At 30.4% G+C, this 26,565-nt stretch overlaps 5 protein-coding genes across 5 annotated transcripts; 1 reads left to right on the forward strand and 4 right to left on the reverse strand.

The window, feature by feature from the left end:
• Positions 1–1,440: 1,440 nt before the first annotated feature.
• Positions 1,441–4,718, reverse strand: LOC108328353 (lanC-like protein GCL1). Its single transcript, XM_017562212.2, has 5 exons — positions 4,390–4,718; positions 4,112–4,290; positions 3,053–3,164; positions 2,297–2,767; positions 1,441–1,866 (listed from the first exon to the last, which is right to left on the reverse strand). Exons 1-5 carry the CDS (start codon positions 4,534–4,536, stop codon positions 1,546–1,548), a joined length of 1,230 nt encoding a protein of 409 aa, XP_017417701.1. The 5' UTR covers positions 4,537–4,718; the 3' UTR covers positions 1,441–1,545.
• Positions 4,719–6,489: 1,771 nt separating this feature from the next.
• Positions 6,490–8,498, reverse strand: LOC108327662 (WEB family protein At4g27595, chloroplastic). Its single transcript, XM_017561345.1, has 2 exons — positions 7,959–8,498; positions 6,490–7,778 (listed from the first exon to the last, which is right to left on the reverse strand). The coding sequence occupies exons 1-2, from the start codon at positions 8,455–8,457 to the stop codon at positions 6,490–6,492; spliced, it is 1,788 nt and encodes a 595-aa protein (XP_017416834.1). The 5' UTR covers positions 8,458–8,498.
• A 2,158-nt stretch (positions 8,499–10,656) lies between these two features.
• Positions 10,657–12,322, reverse strand: LOC108328883 (histone H3.3). Its single transcript, XM_017562767.2, has 5 exons — positions 12,170–12,322; positions 11,785–11,856; positions 11,612–11,688; positions 11,435–11,525; positions 10,657–11,141 (listed from the first exon to the last, which is right to left on the reverse strand). Exons 2-5 carry the CDS (start codon positions 11,854–11,856, stop codon positions 10,971–10,973), a joined length of 411 nt encoding a protein of 136 aa, XP_017418256.1. The 5' UTR covers positions 12,170–12,322; the 3' UTR covers positions 10,657–10,970.
• Positions 12,323–13,117: 795 nt separating this feature from the next.
• Positions 13,118–14,837, reverse strand: LOC108328884 (histone H3.3). Its single transcript, XM_017562768.2, has 5 exons — positions 14,682–14,837; positions 14,120–14,191; positions 13,934–14,010; positions 13,758–13,848; positions 13,118–13,577 (listed from the first exon to the last, which is right to left on the reverse strand). The coding sequence occupies exons 2-5, from the start codon at positions 14,189–14,191 to the stop codon at positions 13,407–13,409; spliced, it is 411 nt and encodes a 136-aa protein (XP_017418257.1). The 5' UTR covers positions 14,682–14,837; the 3' UTR covers positions 13,118–13,406.
• A 4,225-nt stretch (positions 14,838–19,062) lies between these two features.
• LOC108328770 (uncharacterized) lies at positions 19,063–19,485 on the forward strand. The gene has a single exon (XM_017562656.2). The coding sequence runs from the start codon at positions 19,063–19,065 to the stop codon at positions 19,483–19,485; it is 423 nt and encodes a 140-aa protein (XP_017418145.2).
• The last annotated feature ends 7,080 nt before the right edge of the window (positions 19,486–26,565 follow it).

The following is a 26,565-nucleotide window of genomic DNA, read 5'->3' on the forward strand; positions in this document are numbered from 1 at the left end:
AATTTAATAATTATTAAAATTTAAAAAAAAAAAATTGAAAAATTTGTTAATCGGATATAGATATCCGATGAGTTATGAATCGGATATCCATATCCGATAAAGAATGATTTTTAAAATTTTATTTTATATATAAATTTTATTAATTATTTAATTTAATTTAATATAATTTAATATATTTGAATATATTAAATATTTTATTTAATATAATTTTACTTTTTTTTTATTATTTTTATTTTAATTATTTTATTTTTATATTTTTAATATAACTATTATTATAATATAAATTATATTTTAATAATTATTAAAATATAAAATTATATTAAATAATATTAGAATTTTAAATTTAATTATTATTAAGATGGTGTAGAGTCATTTTAACAAGAAAAAGAAAATAAAATAAAAATATATTTATTAAAATTAAAAATAAATTTTTTTATAAAGTTAAAGGTGTAGGATAATGATGAGATGTCAGAAGGTTAAAAGTGGAATTTTTGGAGGTGTAGGATGAGATCTTGGAGGTGTAGGATGAAACACTCTTATTATTTAGAACCTTTAGAGCTTTCTTGCTATAAAACTTGAAATAAAAAGGGTACATGATAATCTAAACTAGTTTTTCAATATTTTTATATTGGTAGAGATATTATTATGTATCATATTATCTTTTTAATTTTTATAAATATTTTTCATCAATATGAATGAAAAATGATTATATAAAATCATCTTTTTAAGATTATGAGTGTGTAACTGGTGTAGTGTTTATTATTTCTTATTAACGGCTATTTAACCCTTGTTTGAGTGAAATGATGGAAATGAAAGAGTAGAAAATAAATTAGAAGGTTAAATTATTATGATTAAATAAAATAAATGAGAAATGGATGTAAAATTTGTAATTGTACAGATTGATTTAGAAAAGAAAAAAAAACAATGTCAGTTGGTTTTAATGCTTTTTGAAAAATGTTCTTTCATGATCTTTATGTTAAAGTCTTCCTTCCTTATGCATGAAGTCTAATTCTCTTTGTATAAAGTAACGAAAATTTATATAATTTTATTGTATTTTTAATTAAACGAGTAAACTGTCACAAATTTACAACAAAAATAACTATTCATATTTATATAATAAGAAATCAGGATGTTACAATAAAAAAATAGTAAGAAACAGTGATATTTATAATAAAAATTCTTAAAATTGAAAATCACTCGTGGATGAAAATTAAAAACAATCCTAATGAAAATTGATCAGGACTAGACATTGAAACTACTTAAACGAAACAAATTCAAAATTCAGTGGACATTATATCTCTAGTGTCACATATTTCACAAATGAACTTATAATAATTACAAATAGCCTTTTCTAGAACTTCAGAACAATCTGGTTTCAGTTTTCGTAGATAAAGAGAGAGGGTTAAAGTATGTTTATTCATTAGTTAAATCGCATAATTCTGAGTCGACAAACACTGTATTATTATTGTTATTGTTATTTTAATTCTGTCTTCTACTATCATATCAGTCATATTTTTACATGAAACTTGTTCTATCTGCATCAATCTACAATTCATAACCTGGGAAGCTAGAGTTTTGTGGTTGAAGCAGATCAAACCAGAGGCATGCTGTCCCAGCAAGACCTTGGAAGAGTGAATAGCCATTGGCAGGAGCAAGAGATTTTGCATTGTCATACAAGAAGGAAGCGAATGATTTTGCTCTCTCTTCGTAAATACTCTCTTTAGTGAGTCGGTACAGGGAAAGGAAGGCATAGGCATTTCCAGATATCCCATCTGCTAGTCCCACCTTCTTCACCAGTCCACTTTTCCACACAACTTCCCCTGCTTCTATTGCTGCATCTCGAAGTTCTCTGTCACTAGGAAACACCTGCAAATACATATTGTAAAATAAGAATTTATTGAAAAAAAAGTTAGTTTTTTTGCCAAAATATAACCGGTCCTTAAGAACAGTGAAGAACAGTGATCTACGTTCGCAGATAAGTCCTTAAGAAGAACAGTGATCTACGTTCGCAGATAAGTCCTTAAAAAGAACAGTGATCTTAAGAAGAGTGATCTACATTGGCAGATAAGTCCTTGAGAACATGTAAGTTAAGTTCTTAAGAAGAGATAAATTCACATATAAGAGTCCTTAAGAACATATAAGTCAAGTTCTTAAGAGTGATCTATATTCGCACAGTGATCTATATTCATTATATTCGCAGATAAATTCGCCAGTGATCTACAACATTGATCTACATGTTTCAGAATCAGATATGTAAATCTCTAATGAAATTTGAAAAGGAAGGTTTCCGTCTTACTTGTGCTGCTTTGCACAAAGTGATGGCCATGCCAGTTGCACCATGACTCCATTGCACTAACTTATCTCTTGGATTTCCTTCACTGGAGGGGTAGTTTCCACTGCGAGGGAACCGCTTACTCATGAGGTACCTCAAAGTTCCCTTGACATCTTCAGCATCCTCACTGGAAAGTGGAAAATGAAGCAGCACATGAAGGATACCAGCAAGGCCATTTGCTGCACCAAGGTACCTTGTTCCGTGCCATCTATACATCAATGGACAGTCTTTAATGTCAGACGCTCCTGCTCTACCACCAGCCAACACTGCATCAATGATCGGTACAAGAATGTCCTTTGGCACTGCTTCTTCTCCTAAGTTCTTGTTTAGGAATAGTGCACCCCATAAGAATCCAGCACGTCCGTACATAAGATCATATGACATTCCAAAACCACCTTCCTCTGGTCCTACTGGTAGGGCTTTCTCTTTTGCCACCTATTCATTAATCCCATCAAAATATAAAAAAATATATATAAAATCATAGTAGATCTTCTTCAACATATATTTGTCCGATACAAAGATTCCAACAGATATGAAAGCACTTATTTTAACAATGTAGCTTTTATAAATGAAGAATATGAACCACGAATCACTTCATGAAGTGTACAAACAAATTCGTCAAACAAAAAAATATTACGTGGTTTGGCAACGTTGTCCTTAAAAAACAGAGACAAAATAATGCAGACAGACATAAATGAATTTCATTTTCATGATTTCTACCTCAATGAACAGAGCCAAAAACAAGTCACGCTTTCTGAGGTCCCCCATGTAATTGGCAACGACAGCACCAAGCGCGTAAACACCTCCACTACCGCATAAAAAAGTCACGTGTCTGTAACAAACAAGTAGTATCTCTTACTTTAGAAAAGTATACCGAAAATGTCACATAAGACTACTGTACCGAAAATGTCTCTTTTAAGAAAATTAAGAAAAAAAAAATTAGAACCGACTGAAATTTGACAAGAAATCCCATTATCAATTTGATATATTTTGATTTCAAAATTTCTAGTACGTTAGCATTTGAGTTGCATTTTAATTAAATTACTGGAGAGGGTGTTCATGTACTTAAAACATATTAAAAAGGGTAGTTGTAATCTCCAGTGTGGCATTCGGCCATCCATGTATATTCTCATATCTTATTAAATTACCATAATCGAATCTCCCCAAATTGCCTGAAACTAACGCCAAACTCGACGTCTTTATAATATCAAATCAAAAGATGAAACAACAACCATCCATGGCCTACCCACGTCGAAAAAAGAATCAAACTTTCCACCCAACCAAAATTCCATGCATTATTTCACATCTTCATTTTTGCTATAAATTAACTACATATTCATACTTTATTTTGCCAACTTGTATTCTAATTCTAAAATCTAAGATTTGTTATTTTGATTAAAAGTTACACGCCCTAAGCATTATTTTCCAAGCATATAATGCTTAATTTGTTGGAAATATTCCTAAAAAATGACGAGGGAAATGCTAATGCTTTTTTTTTATTGATTAGTCATATTATCATAAAAGAAAACAGTACGGGTAACCATAAAAAGAATTCAACAAAATTTTAAATGAATTAGTATTAAAAATAGTGGAGTTACAATTAATTAGTCAGTCATGAATTAGTTTTTTCAATTAATGCCATTAAAAAAACACATTTTAAAATACTTCTTAAAAAAAATACATATTGAAAAATTAAGGAAAATTTGCATAACGTATATATTTTTTTAGAATACCAGTATACATAAACATCTACTTCTTTGGTAGACGTATGGAAGATACCTGAGCGAGGCACGTGCAGCGGTGACACACGTGTCAACGATATCTCTGCATAACAGCAAGTCGTTCCGGCAACCGGTAACCTGGTACGACCGCAAACAAGTGAAGGCAGTGCCCAACAGTCCCGAATACACCGTCGGATCAACCACCTGGTCTCTCCGGTTCCAAGTTTCCTCCACAACCTGTTCGTACCCATATTTTCACTTCTTTTAAAGCTCAGCTCCACTCTAACAAGTTCTAGATCATTCTATATAAGCACAAAGAGAAAAATATAAAAGAACCTTGTCCTTGAGGGAAGATGCTGCTCTCAAGAACGTTTCACAGGGAAGTAGAAGGTTTTCAGCCGTCAGATTCATGCTTTCGGTACTCAAATCAGAGGGCTCGCGTTTGGCCTTTTCGCTTCCACCTTCGACTACGGATGACGTCATTGTCTAAAAACTGAACTCAAAAATGAAAGAGTGGTGCTAAGTGTTAGCAAGTTACACAGTGGACGCAGAAAAACACGATCCTATTTATTATCGCTTGTTGCTTCTGTTCAAACATATTCCTCAGCTAAAGGAAGGTGCATAACGTGTCCAGCAGAAGTTCAATGCGGTGGCGGTGTATGGAGATACGGTACACCCGCTGGCCACGTTTGCAACTTTTGTCGTTATGGATTTAGCTAGAAATGTAAAGAACATGCGAATCACATGCTGTTCTGGATAAGATATTTTTCCTCCAAAATATTGTTGTGGGCCTCAAAATGTTCAAAAACCATGTCCGTGTCCCGTTGATATGTTTAATTTGTAATTGAATATTACAATTTGAAACCCTAATTCGTAAGAAAACCAATTTGGTCCGTTTTCCCATGGTATATTGTATTCTATGTCCGTTTATAAATGCGGTGGAAGATGAAAGTCTCAACGTGATTAATACCGGTTTAATGTCTAATCAAGGTATAAATCATCACAAGTTTGAATAAACACGAGGAATTAGACATGATGAAAAGCTGACTAATATAACTTATACCGTGTTTCAAAATGTTTTAATTAAAATATTCCCGCCGTTTAATCTTACAATAATAATATTCTCTCAACACAATTTTCCTGCCTAATCTTATTAATGCCGGATTAAATATAAGAAAACTATATTTTTTTCTTAATTTCACTTTACTTTTATTTGAAACGAGTCTCATACAAGATGATGAAAATTTTGCGAGAATAATCAAGTATATGCCTATAATCTATTTTCAGTCCGTTTTTTTCTCATGTTTATGTAGTGATAACATTCTTATATGAGTTGTTATATTTTTATAAGATATATCTTCATTATTTATTATATTCGTGATAATTTTATGGCTGATTTTTATAGTTTGCGAATGTTATCTAAATAATTGTAGTTATAAATATAACAGCAGCGGGATTGAGGATACAGTATTTAACATGTTTCTATTAATTTTATAATTTCAAAAGAAAATATTAAAAAGTATGTTGCTAGTTTCTATCAATTTTATATTGTATATCATTTATAATAATTTTGTCAAACTTTATGAAATCTAGTGGTACAACTTAAAAAAAAATTAATTGATGATTTAAGTTCCATAAGCTAATTATATATAAAAAAAATGAATTCTTAAAAAACAAACTTTTTTAATTTCAACAAATAAATAAAGCAGTGTTTAATTCAGTAAATCAGGTGAATTTAATAAAAAAAACATGAAGTTTGTTTTACTATTTGTAATGCTTAAAATTTTAAAATATGATTGAGCCCATCAAAATATTTTTTTTTTCACCAAAGCAAACATCGAAGGTTTTCATTCAACTGCAGAGAAAATGCGAAGAACTTATTATAATAAATTTAATAAAGTTCGTTTCTGTAAGGTAACATTTCATATAGAATTTTTTATTTAATTAAAAAATATATTTTGAAAAACATTTCTCTTGAATATTATTTTACAAGATTTATAAAATATATAATATACTTTATTCATTACTATTTTGAATGACTTCTTTTAGAGTAGTGAAATAACTTTAAACAACTCTAAGAATCTTTTATTGTTTTTCTAAACTACTTTAAAAAGTAAATTCCTGCCTGCTAGAATCACACATTTATCCTTTCTTCAAACATCAAGAAAGAACCACGAAACATAAATTTTTATATTAACCCTTGTATCTAAACTATATGAAACTTTTATATTTTACATTATGTAACATTTCATATACAATCATTCTTTACATAAAAAGAAAAAAAAAAAGAAACATCTTCACACAAAAGATTAAACAAAAATTTTATCTAAAAATACTTGAACTTACAGAAATCATCTAGAAAAAAAATTCAAATGAAAACATTGTTAACATTACAATCTAATTAATACATGAATTAATACTTACAAAGAATGAATGTTACGTCTGTAAATGTTCTTCATTGGATGAATCCTTCCGATGATTATGATAACTTCTTCTTCGTATAAGGTCACCGAATCTCTTTATCAAAGCTCTTCGTTTTCTCGAGTTCCTATCACCCTCGGTATCATCAAAATGAGATTCATCAAGATGATCAAAATCATCAGGAATGTCCATATCTTGTCGCGATTCTGAATCTGACGAATCCACTTCATCAAATATCGAACCCTTTAATGTGTCGTCATCAGCATCCTTAGTATCTTTAATGTCCTTATTGACCTCTTCGTTTCCGGATTTGTTCTGTTGTTGCTTATGGCTATGATGTGGTATTATCATTTCCTTCAAATTAAGGCTAAATGTTTTATTCAAAGTCTTAGGTTCTTTATGTTCCCTTTGATCCATTGAGAAATTGCCATGTGTCCTTGCTCTTCTTCCTGTCTCCTTAACATTACTATTGTCTTCTTTGCCACTTTCTTTTACCGGTGGTTTCTCACTGTCCTCGTTTTTTAACTCCTTTATCGATGATTCTGATAGCATGCGTTTCAACTCTTTGATATTCTCAAACGACGCCACTTCATGGATTTTCAACATCTCATTCTCATGGACAAGTAGGTTAATACTGTCTTGCAATCTAGCATTTTCAGCCTTTGCAATCTCTGCACATTCTTTTGCAACATTAGCTTCATTCAAGGCTTGTTTAAGTATATCACGTAACTTTTGATTTTCTTCCTTTGAAACTTTTACCTTACTCTCTGCCTCTTTCAAACCCTCAATGGCATCATTGCACTCTTGCTTTGCATGTAATCTTTCCTCTTCAGCTCTTCTAATGCAATTCACAAGCTCAATTTCTTTCTCATTCCATGCCAAAAGGGACTCTTCAGCTTCTGATCTTAACCTTTCAACTGTGTTTTTGTTCTTATCAGCTTCTTTCTTTGTTGCTTCAAGAATCTCCTTGTACCTTTCTTCTGAGGTTCTTAACATTGCTTTCCAACGCTCAACTTCCTCTTTTGCATGCTCTAGTTCTAGTTGGCTTAAGGTTAGTTTTGCTTTCACCTGGTTGGCTTCTGTTGCCACTTCTTTCAATGCAAATGCCAAATCATCCATGGCCTTCTTACTGTTCTCTTCTGCTTCAGTTGCTAACTTCAGTTCAGATTTAAGTATGCTTAGTTCTTCAAGCATGGTTTTAACCTTCTCAGAAAGTTCTTCACCATTGCACATCTCGTCTTTTGGTTTGATCTCAATTTCCTTGCCCTCTTCACTTTTCTTTGATGGAATATAATTTTCTATGTCTACAAAACAAAACCAAAAAGATTCAATAACAAAAATAATCAATACAAAAAGATGAAGTTTCTTGAATATTTTTGGTACCAATCTTCACCAAAATTAAAAACTTTATCTCGTAAGTTACGATGAATGTTCATCAAAATCTTCATTCAATTTTAAAATTTTCTTTTATCACAATTCATTACCATGATTTTTAAAGGGTTGATCTGACAACCATTTTTCTTCAAGAGAAGCTATCTCAAGCTTTGACTCTTCAAGGAGAATCTTGTTCTGTTCCAATTGTTTTGTTTGCATTACTAATGTGTCAAACAAATTGGCTTCTGACTCCTTTGTCTTGTCTAGTTCAATCTCCAGCTCCTGAATTCTCCTTTTATAATTAGATAGTAAGGTCGTGGCATTATTCTCAGATGATCTAAGATTATCCATCTCATTCCTCATGTTGTCCAATAACACATCTTTCTCTGACAATTTCTTGTTTGATGATTCTTTAACACTTAATTGGTCTGAATTTGATGTCTTGTTGGCTAATGTTTCATCAACCATCACCTTAGTTTCCTCGGCAATCCTTTTCATTTGTCTTTGCTCATTGAATGCTTGAGCTCTCTCTTGTTCAATTGTTCTCATTTGCTCCCCTATTTGCTTCATTTTCTTATCATATTCCTTCATGTAATCTTGTTCTATCATCTTCCCTTGTCAATTTATTGATCACCAACTATCCTTTTCAAAAACAATTAACATATTTAGAACAATCATCAACTTGAATAAAATAACAAACAAGAAAAAAGAAACAAGTATAAATAGTTATAGACATAATTATAATTTGAAGACTGACTTTCATTGATGTTGTTCCCAACTCCAAAATGAATTTAGTGCATGAAACAAAGTTTGAGAGGCTTGGAAAAGATCTTTTATCAACAATGCACGGAAAATGGTGAATGTAAATAGGAAGTGTAGGATTTCACAAGTGAATGTTTGATTTTAGATAATTGTGCATTAAGAAAGGTTCTATTATTAGATAGTGAAAAAATAATACGGAAAGATAGTAAGAAAAGAACGTAAAAAGGGGCTTGCCATGAACCTTAAAATTGATAAATAATAATGTGTTTCTTGTTGTATGGTACAAATGAAAATGAGATGGAGCATTGGAATTGAATAAGGTCTTAACGTAATTTTCGTTTAACTAGTCAATCTCTTCGTAGTTAAGAATGGTAAGAACTCAAAATTAAGTAACTTTGTTATTTTTTTCAATTAACTGAAATATTTAACTGGATGACATAATTTAAACTATTTAAATAATAATATTGTATTGTGTGTAAACAAATTATATATATTTATATATATTTTTTAATTTGTTTCTTACAAAACATATACTTTTGTAGTTACTCCAACATTAGTCATCATATATAAAAGAGTACTTTTGGTAATATGATGTAGTTTTGAACTTATTATAAGAACTTAAAAAAAATGATTGCATGTAATAAATTGAGTGATATATAAAATAATAAAAAATAAATAAAAGTTGACAACTAAAATTATGTTTTAAAAACTGAATATGTACATGTAATGTCTTATGAGAGAATGAAGTCGAGGGTGTGAAAATGAGTGGATTTGAGAAGAAAGGTAAAAATATTGTAATGCTATTTTTGGGTAGGGCCAAGATAGCATCATTTTGTAATGTTTTAGGCCATGAAAATAATGAATTATTTGGATGTTTATAACCCAGGTTGTCTCAAGTTCGGTATGAATAACGTGTACAATTTATGAAGTTGGCTCGAGGGATTGGACTTAAAACATGTTAAATATAGGATGCTACTATACCTCATTGTTTAAATATGAAAAGAGAGATTCATAAATACAATAAAAATTGTTTAGAATATGGATTTGGAAAAGTTGATGTTGAGATTGTTACGCCACTAATGTGGATTTCCATGAAAAATATGATTTTTCCATCAACCATAAAAAAGTTGACAAACAATTGTGTGTGGCCTTTTTGGGATGAAATTTTTGTAAAGCCAGTGCAGTGAAATCAAATTTAAACTATATATTAGATTGTTTCTGATTTAAATGTTCTCTTATTCTCAATCTACCTTACCCCCGCCTTGAATCAAATTATATTCAAATTCAATTACTTGTTTTGAAATACTTTTATGAAACCAACCTTTAATCAAATTTTAATTAGACTCAATAATTTAGAAGTACTTCCATAAAAGTTGTAATTTCCATTTTGTTTTTATTTTTTAAAAATATACTATCTTAAATAATATTGAAATACTTTAAAATTATACATCGGCGAGTTATAATGAAATAGTTTAAATTAAACCTAATTTCATAGGAAAAACAATATTTCAATTAAATTGTTTTAAATTTGATATAATTTTAAAACTCATCCCATTATAACGCAATTTGATGAAAACCCTAGTAAAAGTACATTTCAGCAAATACAATCAGGAAGCAGTAAAACTAATCATAGAGGGCTATTGAATATTTCTACTGAGAGCGTGGCGAAGACAAATAAGGCAAGCTTTTGAGAGACTTCAGGGCGTTCATTGATCATTGCACGAAAACATGTAGCTTTTACCAAATATTCCCTTGATTACTTATGCTATATAATACTCACAGTGAATAAATTCATTTATCAGTATGACAACGTAAAACATCACTTATTTTCTGAAGCAAGGATCAGGCCTCACTAGCCTCGTAAGATTGACTTATGTTTATTTATGACTTCATTCATCATCCTACGAACAAATATATAAGAAACTGACTTTGTTGCTAGAAAATCAATCCATTCTAACAGTTTTTAAGTCTCAATTTGCATCTGCGACATTCCCAAGGTGATTAAGGATGATAATAAGCAGAAGACATGGATAAACATACCAAACAGAATCCAACAAACACAGAACACTAAATTTAAACCAGATTAGAAGGCAACTGAAGGTTGTCCAATACAATTACCACATGGCTGCACAATCCCGTGAATACAAAACATTGACACCAATATGTCCAAAATTCAATTACAAGCCAATTCCATAAAGACAGCAGTCACCACCTTTAGATGTATTTGCCTATTTCACAATTAATGCCACTACGAGTAAACACCTACCCCTAACAACCTACCCTCAGGAAAAAAAAAACGAAATTTGAATAACAAGACACCATCCGCAGCCACTCCTTTTCACAACTACAAACCCACCACATCAGGCACGCTCGCCACGAATTCTTCTTGCGAGCTGAATGTCTTTGGGCATAATAGTTACACGCTTAGCATGAATGGCACAAAGATTAGTGTCCTCGAAGAGTCCAACAAGGTATGCCTCAGCCGCTTCTTGCAATGCAAGCACCGCGTGGCTCTGGAAACGCAGATCCGTCTGCAAACACAGCGCAGTTCTTTGTAAAACGACAACATTTAGACTCAAATTAAGGACTTGTAAAGATGATAAAAGTATTCAAAAACTCAATTCCGGAAAATAAAAGAACTAAAAATCCCATGTGTGTGTGTGACAGAGAAAAGAGAGAAAGAATAAATACTTCCCATACAAGAAGGCTACTCAAGGTAAATTACGAATATTCTTTCCATTGTTGCACATTTCTTCTAATGAAAGTACTCTCAGAAAAATTTCATCTACACAGAACATAAATAACCAGTACAACACATCAATACCTTGAAGTCCTGAGCAATTTCACGAACCAACCTCTGGAAGGGGAGTTTCCTGATCAGAAGCTCGGTACTCTTCTGGTATTTCCTAATCTCACTGTTTCGAGAAGCAATCATTATCAGAGATCGAGGTCAGACATAAAGAAGTAACAAGAAAACGAATTAAAGCCCCTAAACACTCACCGAAGAGCGACAGTACCAGGACGATAACGATGAGGTTTCTTCACACCACCGGTGGTTGGTGCAGACTTACGTGCAGCCTAGGGATAAAATTTGGGACCAAACATCTATGCTATCAGATAAAGTTCAAACCATAAGATCAAATCAAGAACAGTTATTGAGATTTTCCAACGAACCTTAGTTGCAAGCTGCTTCCGAGGAGCCTTCCCTCCCGTTGACTTACGAGCAGTTTGCTTCGTACGGGCCATCTGTGTATACAAATCCAAACAAAGTTTCAGAAAAGAACACAATTGGACCTTTCTTGTCCCTCGTTAAGGGTAAGATAACATTCAAAACATTGTCCGAGTTTAATTAAGTAACAAAGAAGTAAAAGAATTAAAATTAACAGTCTAAATATGTCTCCAGAGATGAACGAAACCCTAGGAAAGAATGAAACCAGAAAAATAACCAAATTGAATCCACGGACAAAAGCGATTTCAAACGAAACCAGGCGTGCTCAAATGAAAGAGGTTGACAAGGAAAGATAAATATTCAAGCCCCAAATTGAAGAAGAAAACTAACCTCGACGGACTCTGTTGTTCTCCAAAAGAGAGGATAAATCAGGGGAAGAAGAATCTAAAATTCTCCCTAAGAAGGAGGTGGAGGTCTATATATAGCATACTACTGGAGGGGTTTGTCAGTGATCGAACGGATACGATTCATTATCCGTGTGTTTTTTGTTTCGAATCGTACGGTTTATCAGGTGTCAAACTGTGTTTTCTCAAATTAAATAAACGGCTACGATGCCCTTCGAACACCAAATACGGATCGTCAAGTCTAATTGTCCAATTCCCATTGGTTAGCTGTTGTTGTTGCCTTTCCCACCTCTTCCTGCTTTATAAAACAAAAAACTTTAAAGAGAGATTACATTTATGCGAGATATAGAACTGATCTCCTTCTCACGCGCATCCCATGACGAACTAAATATCTATTTGTCTATATTTTGTGTTACTTCTTTCCACAGTACAATTACCAATTTGCAATCCTCCTAACAAGGGTTTGTCGTCAGAATTCATCTCTTTAAAAATACTCTGACTACAGCGTAAAAACTTCATTCACTCATTTATTTAATAATTAATTTAAGTTACCGGTAATAAATTATTACAGAAAATATACTCATCATTAAATTTTACCTTCAATTAGAGACTATGAATTTCAGTTAATTACATTATAACGTGATCAAAAACAGCATTTTAACTTAAATGTAAACATCCTTCAATACACAAGTGAAATATCAAAATAACAATTTAAAACATGACAGCGGTGCCATCTTTAACTTTGATTTCGGTCTAAGTATAAAAATGCGAACACAAGAAAAAACCAACAACCACGTTCGCACTACTAATCAAATTAACGAGTTCCACCATTCGTAGCCAAATCCACCACTACAATTTTAAGACATCCGTTCATACACATCACCTACACCAATAGGCAAGCATGAACATAAAATAAACAGATATTCGAAACAAGTAATATAAATATAACTAGATTTTAGAATGCGTTAAATAGCATCAGAATGTTGTCCAATACAATTCCAAAGTATGGAACCAAACGGTAAAATAAATAACAAAGAAAAATCAATTACATGCCCAACTTCCAACAATTAGCCTTTGACAAACCATAGAACTAATTTTTCCTATCACAATTAACACAATAAGCCAGAAAAAGCTATTCTCCCTAACAAACTACATGTTTCAATCAATCTGAGTAACAACTTTATCTGCACCTACGAATCCTTCCTTTCACCAAACATATAATCTCAAGCACGTTCACCACGAATCCTTCTTGCCAGCTGGATATCCTTGGGCATGATAGTCACACGCTTAGCATGAATGGCACACAAATTAGTGTCTTCAAAGAGCCCAACAAGATATGCCTCAGCAGCCTCTTGCAAAGCTAGAACAGCATGGCTCTGGAAACGAAGATCCGTCTGAAAACATACCAAAATTATAAATTAGATATTGTTAACCCCAAATAAATTAATCAATCAAACAGTGACTATAACAACAAATACAACAAGATCGGTCTGAGTACTTAGCAACATTATAAATTACATACTGTTAGCCCCAAATTAATTAATCAAACAGTGACTATAACAACAAAATAATACCTTGAAATCCTGAGCAATTTCACGAACCAACCTCTGGAAGGGGAGTTTCCTAATCAGAAGCTCGGTACTCTTCTGGTATTTCCTGATCTCACTGTTTCAAAAGAAAATTATTATTGGAAATCAGCACACACGAAAAAAATGGCATGAAGAAATCAATTAATATCCTATACACTCACCGAAGAGCAACAGTACCGGGACGATAACGATGTGGCTTCTTTACACCACCAGTGGTGGGCGCAGACTTACGAGCAGCCTAGACAAACGGCGAAAGCATCAAAATTTTAGACAATCAATCAAAAACAAAAGGACGAAGTTGAAGAGCAACTAATAGATGTTTTAGAAAAAGACGATTCGAATAATACCTTGGTAGCAAGCTGCTTCCTGGGTGCTTTTCCTCCAGTTGATTTACGAGCAGTTTGCTTTGTACGGGCCATCTGCACCAATGCCAACGATGACGTCAGAAAACTGCTAAATGTGTCTTAAAGAGGAATATAAATGTCGGATGATTGAAGATCAGTATATGACACGGAATACTCTGAAAATAATATTTATCAGATATTTAAAGGGTTTCAGTACCCTTTTGAAACAGCACCATCTATATAACTAACTCGTTATGAGAACAAATCAAAAGACACACACATCACATATCCGAATTAAAAGCTAAATTATTCAAACGAGGGCTACAGAGTTTGAATAGCGGAAGACTAGGCCACTGACTACATTAACAATCCATCACAACAGACGGACGGAGTGGATGATCAGATCGATACAACCATTCTACAAACCCTAAAACTGACTCAAATTCCGAATCAATTTGATACGATAAACCTAAGTAATGTTCGAAATAATATGAGAAATAAGAAACATTACCAAATTCCAGAACCAAAACAAACTAATCGTAGTTTACATAGGGGAAAGGCTAACCTGGAAGAACTTCGAATTTCTGTTCAAAAAGCTCTTGCCGAAACCTGGATAGAAGAATGCAAAGGTTCTACAAGCAGCGCATGATCGGACTATATATAGCGTAAAGATGTGGAAGTTGCAAAATAATCGGACGGGTAGAAATCACCTTCCTTGTGTTTTTTGCCGTTAATGATCCGACGGCTGGTGATGCTTGGAACTGTGTTTTCTTAATTTGAATTAGCATATGAGATGTGATTTGGGAGGGAAGACACGGATCGTGAAGTCTAATTGCTAGCTTTTTATTGGTTGCCTCCTCTGACTAGCTCCAGTGATAGCCACGTTGACTAAGTTTAATTTGGAAGCCTATTCATTACATTTTTCCAGCATCCTTTATTTGGGTCTAGGCCCATACCGTTCTGGAACACAATTTTACTCTTTGTACCTTTTCGTAGCTTTCAGATTCTCAGATTTTTCAAAACATTCACAATGATAATCAAATTATTGAAATTGTCACTTTAAACATTAATTGAGTTAGCTATGATACAAATATGTATCATAATTTTAATTTAAAAATATCAAGCCATCCTGTTACACACACAAATATATATATATATATATATATATATATATATATATATATATATATATATATATATATATATATATATATATATATATATATATATATATGGGTTTCTTACACCTCGTTTTCAGTTGGTACATTTTAGTAATGTGTATCGGGTTTTAGTAGACAAAAATATCATTATATATCATAGATTCTAAGTTTTAAGGTTAATGATATTTTAATAATTTTGATTCTCAAAACTAAGAAAAAAGAACTAGTAAAAAAACACCTTTTTAACTCGTGATATATGTCGCGGTTTTGTAAAAACCGAAGCATTTAAAGACGCAGTGGCAGTTTAGAAATTAAGATGAAGTTATATGCTTCGGGTATACAAAGAACTGAGGCATAAAATGTTTACGACACCGGTTGATGAAGAACTGAGGCATAAGGATCTGATACTGCTTCGGTTGATGCAGGACCGAGGCACAAGAACCTGCATGTTTTCCAGTAAAGCAGTGTTAATAACAGAAAGAGCTACGGCCTCGGTTAATAACAGAACCGAGGCGTAACGTGTTGCACCTTTTCAGTGAGCCAAGCTTTCCATTCAAACCCTTCCATTATTCTTACTTCTACTCTAAATGTTTCATTTCCCATTTCCCATTTCACGTTTCACTTTCCCTCATCCCCTCCATCCTCTCCTGCAACCCCTCCCATTCTCCAGTCCCCTCTCCCTCAACTCCATCATTCTCTCACCATATGACTTCTCCCTCTACATCCCCAGGACGGTGCGGCGACGAGGACAGATCTCGCGACGGTGCGACGAGGCGAGACAGTGCGAGACAGTGCGGCCAGGCGAGACGGCTCGCGATGGTGCGGTGAGGCGAGAGAGCTCTGACGACGCGGCGAGGCGAGAGAGATCTCGACGGCACGGCGAGGGAGCTCGCGACGGTGCGGCGAGAGCCCGCGACGGTGCGGCGAGACAGCCCGCGACGGCGGCTGCAATGGCGGAAACCCTTTTCTGCGTTTTTTGGTTTTTGGTTTTTGGTTTTTGGTTTTTGGTTCTGTTTCTTTGCAGGTGGATGACAAAATGGATCTCTGATTATAAAATTTATTAAAAATTTATTAAAAATAATTATAAAATAAGATCATTTATATAATCTTTTATTATAAATAAATAATTTGAATTTTTTAAAAATAATACTAAAACAATAAAAAGCATAAATAATTTAATTTATATTAACGATAATTTAAAAGGTAAAAACAAAAAGATAGTTAGTTTGGTTTAAAATAATGATTATTTAAAAATTTATATTGAAAAAAAAAGTTCATCATAAAACACAAATCCTCTTTATATATAAGTAAAATAAAAATAGTTAAATTTAAAAAAAATCATTTAAATGAAAATTTTGATAAAATAATTATTTTAATTTAAAAATAGTTATTTAAAGAGTAAAAATGAATAATAATGTACACATAGTATAAAATCATTTCATATAATAATATAGATTATATATATATATATATATATATATATATATATATATATATATATATATATATATATATATATATATCACAAATATTATAAATAAATGTTTAAGTGATGGTAATTCAAGTAATTATTTGTTTTGACTGAGTATTCTCAATTCCTGAATAATTTATCTTTGTGTTTATATCACTTGTTTGTTTAGTTTTTAAAGTTTTTTCCCTTAATCTAAAATGATATTTATTGAATGTATCATGATATTTAAGTTATATAATCTATGAGTGATGCATGCGTCTACACAACCATATTTAAAACATTTATTTATAATAATTGTTATGGATTTTTACTTTTTTTTTTATCTAATCATAATCCAGTTATATCTTAATCAATATTAATTTGTTAATTCATTATTATTATTAACTAAATTTTAATTTGACTTTTTATTCTACAAAAGTGATCAATATGCTTGTTAGTCTTTGTGATCGACTCAATGATACTAATGGTCTATGAGTTGATTGAAGTAATCTATTCAAGGTGATCGATTAAGATGATCAATCAAAGAATTATAGATCAAAATGATTGACCAAGTGATCAACCTAAAAAAGTATGTACAATATTTATTTAATATTATGCAAAATACATATGTTTTTATACGGAATAAGTTGTCACATTTCACAATTTATGCTCCTAATACATTAAAATACATTGGTGATCAAGTCAAGGATACTAATGGTATATCAATTGGTCGAAGTAATCCGTTCAAGGTGATCGATTAAGATGATCAATCAAAGAATTATAGATCAAAATGATTGGCCAAGTGATTAATAAAAAAATATGTACAATATATTATTAAATATTATGGAAAATACATGTGTTTTTATACAGAATAAGTTCTCACGTTTCACAACTCCTAATACATTAAAATAAAATATATAAAAATCTCAAATACAATATGAATTTTGTTAGCACTACTCTTTGACCAGAATTGCAATTTTGTTTAAATGAACTTTATCAGTTAATACTACTTAATAAAAATCTATTGGAACAAATATATTTATTATTCTTCACTTTTCCCTTCGATCAATTATGTTATCACCAAGATATATATTATCATCACCAATTCATCGTAACCATGTAATTACTAGGAACAAGGTCAGTTCGTGATGGTTTTGAAAAAATATTTGTTTATGCAATCGTCTGCGGACATTCGATATACCAACTGATTGTAAACAGGTTTATAAGAACCTGTGTGGGGGTAAGTATGTGACATATGCCACATTTCAGGAAGTTTGAATAATGACCTCGTCAAAAAAGGAGAAAAAAAATTATTTTGTTTATTTCGTAACGGTACGTAGTACGTGAAATTTGGTCAATTTCTTCAAGCGATTAATTTTAAGAATTTATGGTTTGAATTAATAATCAGATAATAATCGGTATACTTTACTTACTCAAGACTAGAGTAAAAAAAAAACTCAAATAAAAAATAATTAACAAAAGTTAATTTGAACGATATTATTCGAATTTATCCCGATGAACTGAATATATATTATTATATTCGAGAAGATTAATCAGTGTTGTTATCGTTCAACTTACACAGTTGAAAACTTATAGAAGTTTATTTTGTTATATACATACTATCATTTTCCACTCTCTAAGAATTTTATGGTTTCATGGATATATATCACACATCTGAGATTGAGAAAATAACAAGTTTAACTCTAAAATTTTGCAGTTGAAAATAAACAAGTGACAGTAACCAAAATAATTGTGATAATAAGATTTGAAAAATGAATTACTTGTCAGTTCTATAAACATTTAACATTTTGTCTTTTATAATAATATTTCAAAGTGCTAAATATTGTATAATTGAAAAGATAAACTTTTATAATAATATCTTATTTCAGTAATAGAAATCAAATTATATTTTCTGTTTGCACGTCCTTTTCAGTTACCCATTTGACCAATATATTAGCTCTTAATAGACACGTCGAGAAGATGGATTACATTGAACACAGTCAAACACAGCAATCTCATCCTCACACATACAATTTTTAATATCAACAGCTTAATTTTTTCAATAGGGACGACAATAATTTTCGTTTGACCTTATTGGTTTACAAAAACAAAAATGTTAACATATTTTCTTGCTAAGAATAATATTTAAGAAAACCAACCTTAGAAAACAGGAACTTTCGTCGTCGTACACGACTACGAATTCGTGCACGTGTTGTGTATTAGGTATACATTGCATCTTTGACCACCGAATTCCCTTATAAATAATGCCACGCAGATGCACGTAAGGCAGGATTCCACAAATTGGAAGGGAGAGGAAAATGATGAATCGTTGCGAAATGGTGTTTGAAACAAGAAGAGGAGGGTGCAAGGAGCACCCACACGATATGCAATCACCTGGTGTCTGTTCCTCTTGTTTGAGGGAAAAACTCTCGCAGTTGTACAGCACCAACCCTATTATTGACCCTCTTTGTTTTTCTCCACAATCGCCTGCTTCTCCTCATAAATCTTTTTCTTCGATCAGTCGGGGTGGCGGCCACCGTAAGCCACGGTTCCGGCGAAACGCTTCGCTGGTGGCGGCGGAATCTGGTTCGAGCGTGCAGGGTTTGAACTTGAAGAAGAGCAAGTCGCTTGCGTTTGCGTCGAAGAGTAGAGGGAGAGAGAGGGATGTGGGTGGAAGGAAGAAAGATGGGTTTTGGTCAAAGGTGCTCAAACTCAAGAAAAGAGACACACGAGACTCCATCGTCCCTTCTACGACCTGAAGATAAAGGAAACAGATCGAAACTATATCGGTGGTGACGATCATCGTGGTTCTTGCTATTATTGATTATTTTTTGTAAATTTAAGAGTTTGAATATATGTCTTGTAAGATTTGGTTTAGTATCAGTAATGATGCATCATCTTATTGTTTGCTCAATATATATATATATATATATATATATATATATATATATATATATATATATATATATATATATATATATATATATATATATATATATATATATATATATATATATATATATAATTTAAATTAAAAATATTATCTATAGAGTGTGACTATTACTGTAGGACCAAAATTAGGATACTAATAATGAAATTCAACTAATTGAAGAAGCTCAGATATACTTTTAGAGACAACTCAAACGAGGAGAAAATAACATTAAAAAATCTAACAAAAGAAATTGAAAAGGTAATAAAAGTTAACTGTAATAATATATATTAAGTTATATATTTATAGTAAATTTAATTTTAGATTTGTTTTATGGAGGACAAAATCACGAGGTCACTGAAGCTTTTTATTTATAAGCTTAAAAACCATAGCTTGCATAGGAAAGTAATGTCCTAGGTAAATCTATTGTACTCAGTCTATATAAAAGTGAGTAATATGGAAAATATAAACATACTCATGATTATTCTTTTGACATTTGAACATTTTCATGGTTTTTTTGGTCATTTCCATTGATCTGTGATGTATACACTTTTTTTTTTATAGTTTATTCCCGTTAACCTTTCGTTTTCCTTGTCCATTACATAAGTTTATTTCTAATTTTAATTGTAATATGGTATATGTTTTCATAAAAAAAATAAAAAAATGTAAGAATATTTTTCATTTTGTAGTTTTGGCCGTATAATATTTTGTATACAATTATTATTTTGTACGCAAAATTGCTATGTAGAGTAAGAAGAGGATACATCAAAACAATACATATTTAGTTACTAAATTCAATAATTATATCAAATCTTAATGAGAAATAACTAATCATGTCAATAATCTATAGCGGTGGAAGAATAGGGAGAGCCAAATAGGATTGGTTTGAAAAAAAAGATTGTATCTAAATTAGACAAAAATATTAACTGAAAAAATTGCATATAAACCAGACAAAATATTAAATAAAAAAATTGCACATAAAGTAGGAAAATCTTTAAAATTGGAGGATATTTCGTCAACTTGTTGTATCGCTAATAATGAAACGCAACTAATTGAGGAAGCTCATATAGACAATTTAAACTATAGGAGGAAATAACGTGAAGAAGTCCAACAAAAGGTAATAGAAGTTAATTGTAATGATAACGAAGCTTTTTACTTGTCAACTTTAAAATCATACTTTGTAAAGGAAAAGAATGTCCTACATAAATTTATTCTACCTAGTTTACTATAAAAGTTAGTATTACGGAAAATAGAAGCATACTCATGTTATTTTTTTTACACTTAGACATTTTGATGTTATTTTCGTCATTTTCATTGATCTATGATATATAATTTTTTTTTATGGTTTATATGTGTTTATTATCATTGATTTCTTGCCTTCATCATTAATTACATAAGTTTATTTCTAATTTTAATTAATATGGTGTTTGTTTTCATACATAAAACAAATAAATGTAATAAATATTATATTTTGTAATTTTGGCCCTATAATATTTTGTATAAAATTATTATTTTGTTTACGAAACTGTATTCTATTAAACTAGCTTTTGAAGATGATAACTTTCCCGGTTCAAAATTCAAAAGCGCAAAATATTTTTTATGTAAAATAAGAGATGATATAACAAAACAATACATATTTAGTTATAAAATTAAACAATTATATCAAATCTTACCTAACATTATTTCTTGTATACCTACTACTATCAGATTTTGCTTTGAAGTTTATATTCACGTAAATTATTTGAGAGGGAGAATATATCATATTAAATGCTCTAGGAATTTATATCTATTCATTAGCACTGTTGTTTCATACTTTTAATGTGATCCTGGCAGAACACATTAATGCATTTACTTTTTTCTTTCCTAATCTCCTTTGAGTATCTATGGTAGGATATTTTGATATGATACAATTTATTTATGCCGCAAGACAACATATGAAAAACTTAAACTTGTGAATTTGATTTTCCATTTTTGTAATCCTTGTCATATTTAGACGATTTATTAAATTTGTTGGATTTTTCCAAATGATATATATTTGAGCGACATTGTTGATTATGCAAAGTCTGTGAGGTTTGCCATGTCCTCGTTTTTCTCTGAGCACACTTTGTAATAAAAGGATTCTAATTTGCTCACAATTTTGGGTAGTCAGAAATCTGGGCCCAACGTAGGTCCAATGGGCTGGAGCCCATTAAGTTATGACCACATAACAGAACAAGAGGACAAATGCCTACAGAGGCCCGAATCGTGTACTTTGGCGACACTTTCATTTCAAGTGGAGAGAATAAGAGAATAATACAGGTTTTATTACACTCTACTCTTCTTCAGTCCCTAAATATAAGATATTGTTTTAATTTTTTTTTATAATTTTTTTTTAATTATTTTTGTTATCAAAATAAAGTTAATTATTTTGATACTATGAATTAACTCTTTTCTCTCTACTGTGAATAGTGAAGAAAAGAGTATAGTTTTAAAAAAATTAAACCTTCGCTACCTCTCTACTTATACATTAAGGACAATTTCTAAACGTATTAAAATTATAAAAGATGAAATATTTATAAATAAATTAATTTTTTTTCTTAATAAATATGAATTCATTTTTAATATACTGTATTAAGAGACAGATTAAATTATCAATAAAAAATAGGACTTATATGGGATGCAAAGTTGGAAGTCTAGCACCAACTTACAAATTAGCAATGTTTTTCTTGATTCAACGTCTACACAAAACATTCTTTTTCGATTGTCTGTCGTGAATCAAATCAGTCAATAAATTATTTCTTATAAAAAAATTACTATACATTTTTAAAATAAAGACTCAGACATTTATGTAAAAATAAATAAATGATTTAGTTTTCAACACGTAGTACAACTTTAATAATAAAAAAATAAGAAGCAAATCCCAGAGCATTGAAAATTGATATAAAATAAAAAAAAAGCAATAACTTGAGAATTGACATCTACCATATACTTGAGAATTGAGAATTGACAAACTTTAATTTTAAAATATGTAGTCTACCTTTTATTATGTGTGATTGACTTGCGTGAACTAATCCAACCAAACAAATTATCTACCAACTTTAAATATTGAACAAGAGACAAAAAAGAAAATAACGTTCTCTTACTCTTCCGAGAAAGTAACTTATAACTAAACATTTTTTTTTCTTTCTATATGTTTTTTCCAATGAGAAAAGAATAAAAATGAAAGAAAAGTAAAAATTAAGATTATTAAAATAAATAATTTATAATTAATAATAAATTTAAAAAGACTTTTATATTAAAAAATGAATGTAACTTATCGTTACAAAATTAACTTACGAAATAATATTTATTTCCTTGAAATACTATACATTTTTTTCCGTTAATAAATTTATTTATATTTTAGTACATCCTGAAAAATATCCACTTTTTATGTGTATGAAATGAAATTTCAATTTATCGAAAAGCTTTGAAAACATTATCAGGTTAAAGAATTGATAAAAATTATAATAATTTATTTAGTATTTATATATATATATATATATATATATATATATATATATATATATATATATATATATATATATATATATATATATATAATATTATAGAGTTAAATATATTTTTAGTTTTTTAATTTAAAATAAAAGTTAAAATTAGTTTTTTTAAATATTTAACTAATTTATTTTTTAAAATTATATGAATTTAACTTTTTAAGTATATTTTGTTAACTTTATTTAATATAAATTAATATAAAAATAGATTTATGTTCAATATTTTTTTTATATTAATTAATGTTAAAGGAAAAATGTGTTGAATGTTATAAACAATTTAAATGTTATTATTATTCAAATATCATTTATTTAAAATGTTAGATAAATTTAAAAAAAAAAAATTTAAAAAAGTAAATTTATATATTTTTAAAATTGAAAGATTAAATTGGTAAAAGAAAAAATATTTATAATTTTTAATAAAAGACATGGTAAAAAAACATATTCATCTCTAATATTATATTATGAAAAGTGAAATAATTATTGGGAGACAGAGGATTTAGGTTACAGAAAGGGTGGCGAAGAAAAATGGAGATGGTGGGTTCAATTGGTGAAGATAATGGCGGGTCTGAATATTTGAGATATATTGTTTGTGTTTGATGGTGGTCGTCTCTCTCTGCGATGGGTGAGTGGAGAAGAGGAAGAGAGAATTGGAGAAAAAAAACATGGCTGTCCTCTGTACCCCTGTATATGAAGTGGAGAAGATGGTTGAAGGAAGATGAAGGTGATAGAGAAGGTTGAAGGTAGGTTAGAGTGTCATGGAAGAAAAGAGGCACGTGTAGCCAGAGACGTGGAGGGTGTTGGCCAACTCTTTAAGGTTATTGTTGGGTGTCGGTGGAGATCACTGGGCTGAGGATTGGAAGAATTTTAAGAAAATGAAAATGGAGTTCTGTTGTAGTAGAAATGGGATTTTAGGGCGGAGGTGTCAAAAGGAGTGTAGAGATGTGTTAATAGCCGTGGAATAAAAATAGGTTGGATGTAAAAATTAAAAATCATGTGTATGGCCATTGTTGGAAGACACGACGTGTGAAAGATCAAATGAAAGGTGTTAAAAACGATTTTTTTTTTCTTTCCTTCGGATGAATGTAGACAAAATTCAATGTGGTGGAGAAAGATAGTTTAGAGAAATAAAATAAAAATTATTTTATTTTATTACATTTTAATTCTTTTGTGTATTTAGAAATTAAAACATTTCATATTATTTATTAATATTAGAGCATCCTGGTTTAAAGTTTATTTTAAATAAAAAATTATTTTTCTTTTTTTTAATCTAATATATTTTGAAAATAATTTTCTACTTTTTCTCACTTAATTTTTTCTTCATTTTAAGACTTAAATATTAATTTAGTCCCTTTTTTAAAAGTACTTTAAATAGTTAATAACAAATTGTCTTCTCAAAAAAATTCAATCAGTATTAAGAGAAAAAGAGTTAACTCAAATATATAATATAACAAACATAAGCTCTAAACAATTAAGATGAAGTCTTAAAGTTATCATTATCAATGAAAATGTTTTACAGAAAAATAAATATAGTGAAAAACATGTCTAATATTATACTTCAATATTGTTTTCATCAACTATTATTTAACATTCTACATCGTCCATCAATATTTGAATGGTGTATTAGATAGTAATTACTTTTTCATATTTTCATTTCGTTTAATGTTGTGTTAAACCTCAAAACATACCAAAGCGTTTATACATATTAGTTTAATATGGAAAAACACTTAAAAGGGAGGTTTAATAATGTTTTTATAATTCTTTTTCGCGACAATAGTGCTAATCGCGATGAAAGTTCATATGAGATGACTTCTAGTGTATTTCATTTTATTATAATGTGTGCATTTTTTTCATTTTCATAAAACACACACTCCACCTTCTTAAATGATCCAACTTTACACTCAAATTTATTCCTTTAGGCACAAAATCTATCTCCATACATTCATCATTTTTCAACATCGAACCTCTAATTGTCAACGATTTTTTTTTCTTTACATTATCTCCCCTTTCACAAAACTAACACACCTAACGCTAATTTCAACCACAATCAACTTTCTCTTATTCTCCAATCAGTTCTCAATCAAGAACTCATCAACACATGATCACACATAAACAACTTTCTAATTATAGTTTTAGAGAACCCCATTCACTTTAGTCACAAAACAAATATATTGAACTTCATCTGTCTATCTCTCGTCATCCATACAGCATAGGCAGAAAGCATACAACTACACATTCACCATTTTCTCATTAACTTCATGTCCAATCAAACATATAATCATAAAAAAATTAGGGAGCAAAGTGTGGTCATGGTAACAATTCAAAACGGTGCGTTGTGTTTAATCGTCGGAGGTGTAGAAGGGACAAACTTTGGTTTCAGGAGTGTGAAGAAGCTTGTATGTGGAAAAAAACGAGAAGTTGCGTGCAAATGATTGTCACTGACGACAACTTCAATAATCGGCGGTGATGGCGGTTGTGAATTCAGGAAACAATGTCTGTCTCTGAAAAGAGATAAAATTGTGGGTTGTCATTGGTTGGCTACACTTCTAACAATAACAATTGGGCCACGACAAATTTGAGCAGCAAAGAGAAAGAGATTAGGTGGAAGCTGTTTGAGGTCCTTGGTTGGTGATTAATGTTTTGTGATTGAAGTTTCTTGAATTTGAAATAAAGGTATGTGATTGGAGTTTCTTGAATTTGAGAGGAAGAAAATGATATGTGATAATTTTTTGTTTCTGGATGAATGTGTATGGAGATATGTGATTAAAGATGAGTGTAGATCATGAAAAACATAAGTAAAATTAAACATCTTTGATCACCTTTAGACACGTGAAACAAATTATTTCACCTTAGTATGATGTTGAGAAGTATTTAAACAACACTACAAAAATAACAAATTAATGAAAATTATAACTTGAATGAATAAAAAAAGAAATAGATAAAACAAAAAAAATAGGAACCAAACTAATATTTAAGTATTTTTAAGACCAAATTTTAAAAATCTAAAAAATTAATTATTTGGACGAAATTAAATGTTAATTGTAATAAAATTATTTATATTTTAGTACATTTAAAAAAAATGTACACTTTAAAAGAATACGTGTTTTCAACTGAATCAATTTATTTATGTACGAAATAAGTTTTCAATTTGTCGTAAAGCTTTGAAAACATTATCTAACTGAATCATGAAAGAATTAATAAAAATCAGTATCTTTACGTGTGTGTGTAATATTATATCACGAAAAGTGAATTAGTTTACTATAGATATAATTAAAGTTCTAATATAATACGATTAGGGAGATGCGATGCGACAAATATATCTGTAGTAAATTAATTCAGTTTCCATAATGTATATAAAATAAAATGCAAACGCTGAAAGAAAA

The sequence above is a fragment of the Vigna angularis genome, chromosome 2 (genome assembly GCF_016808095.1).
Source record: "Vigna angularis cultivar LongXiaoDou No.4 chromosome 2, ASM1680809v1, whole genome shotgun sequence".
In the NCBI taxonomy this organism is placed as follows: domain Eukaryota; kingdom Viridiplantae; phylum Streptophyta; class Magnoliopsida; order Fabales; family Fabaceae; genus Vigna; species Vigna angularis.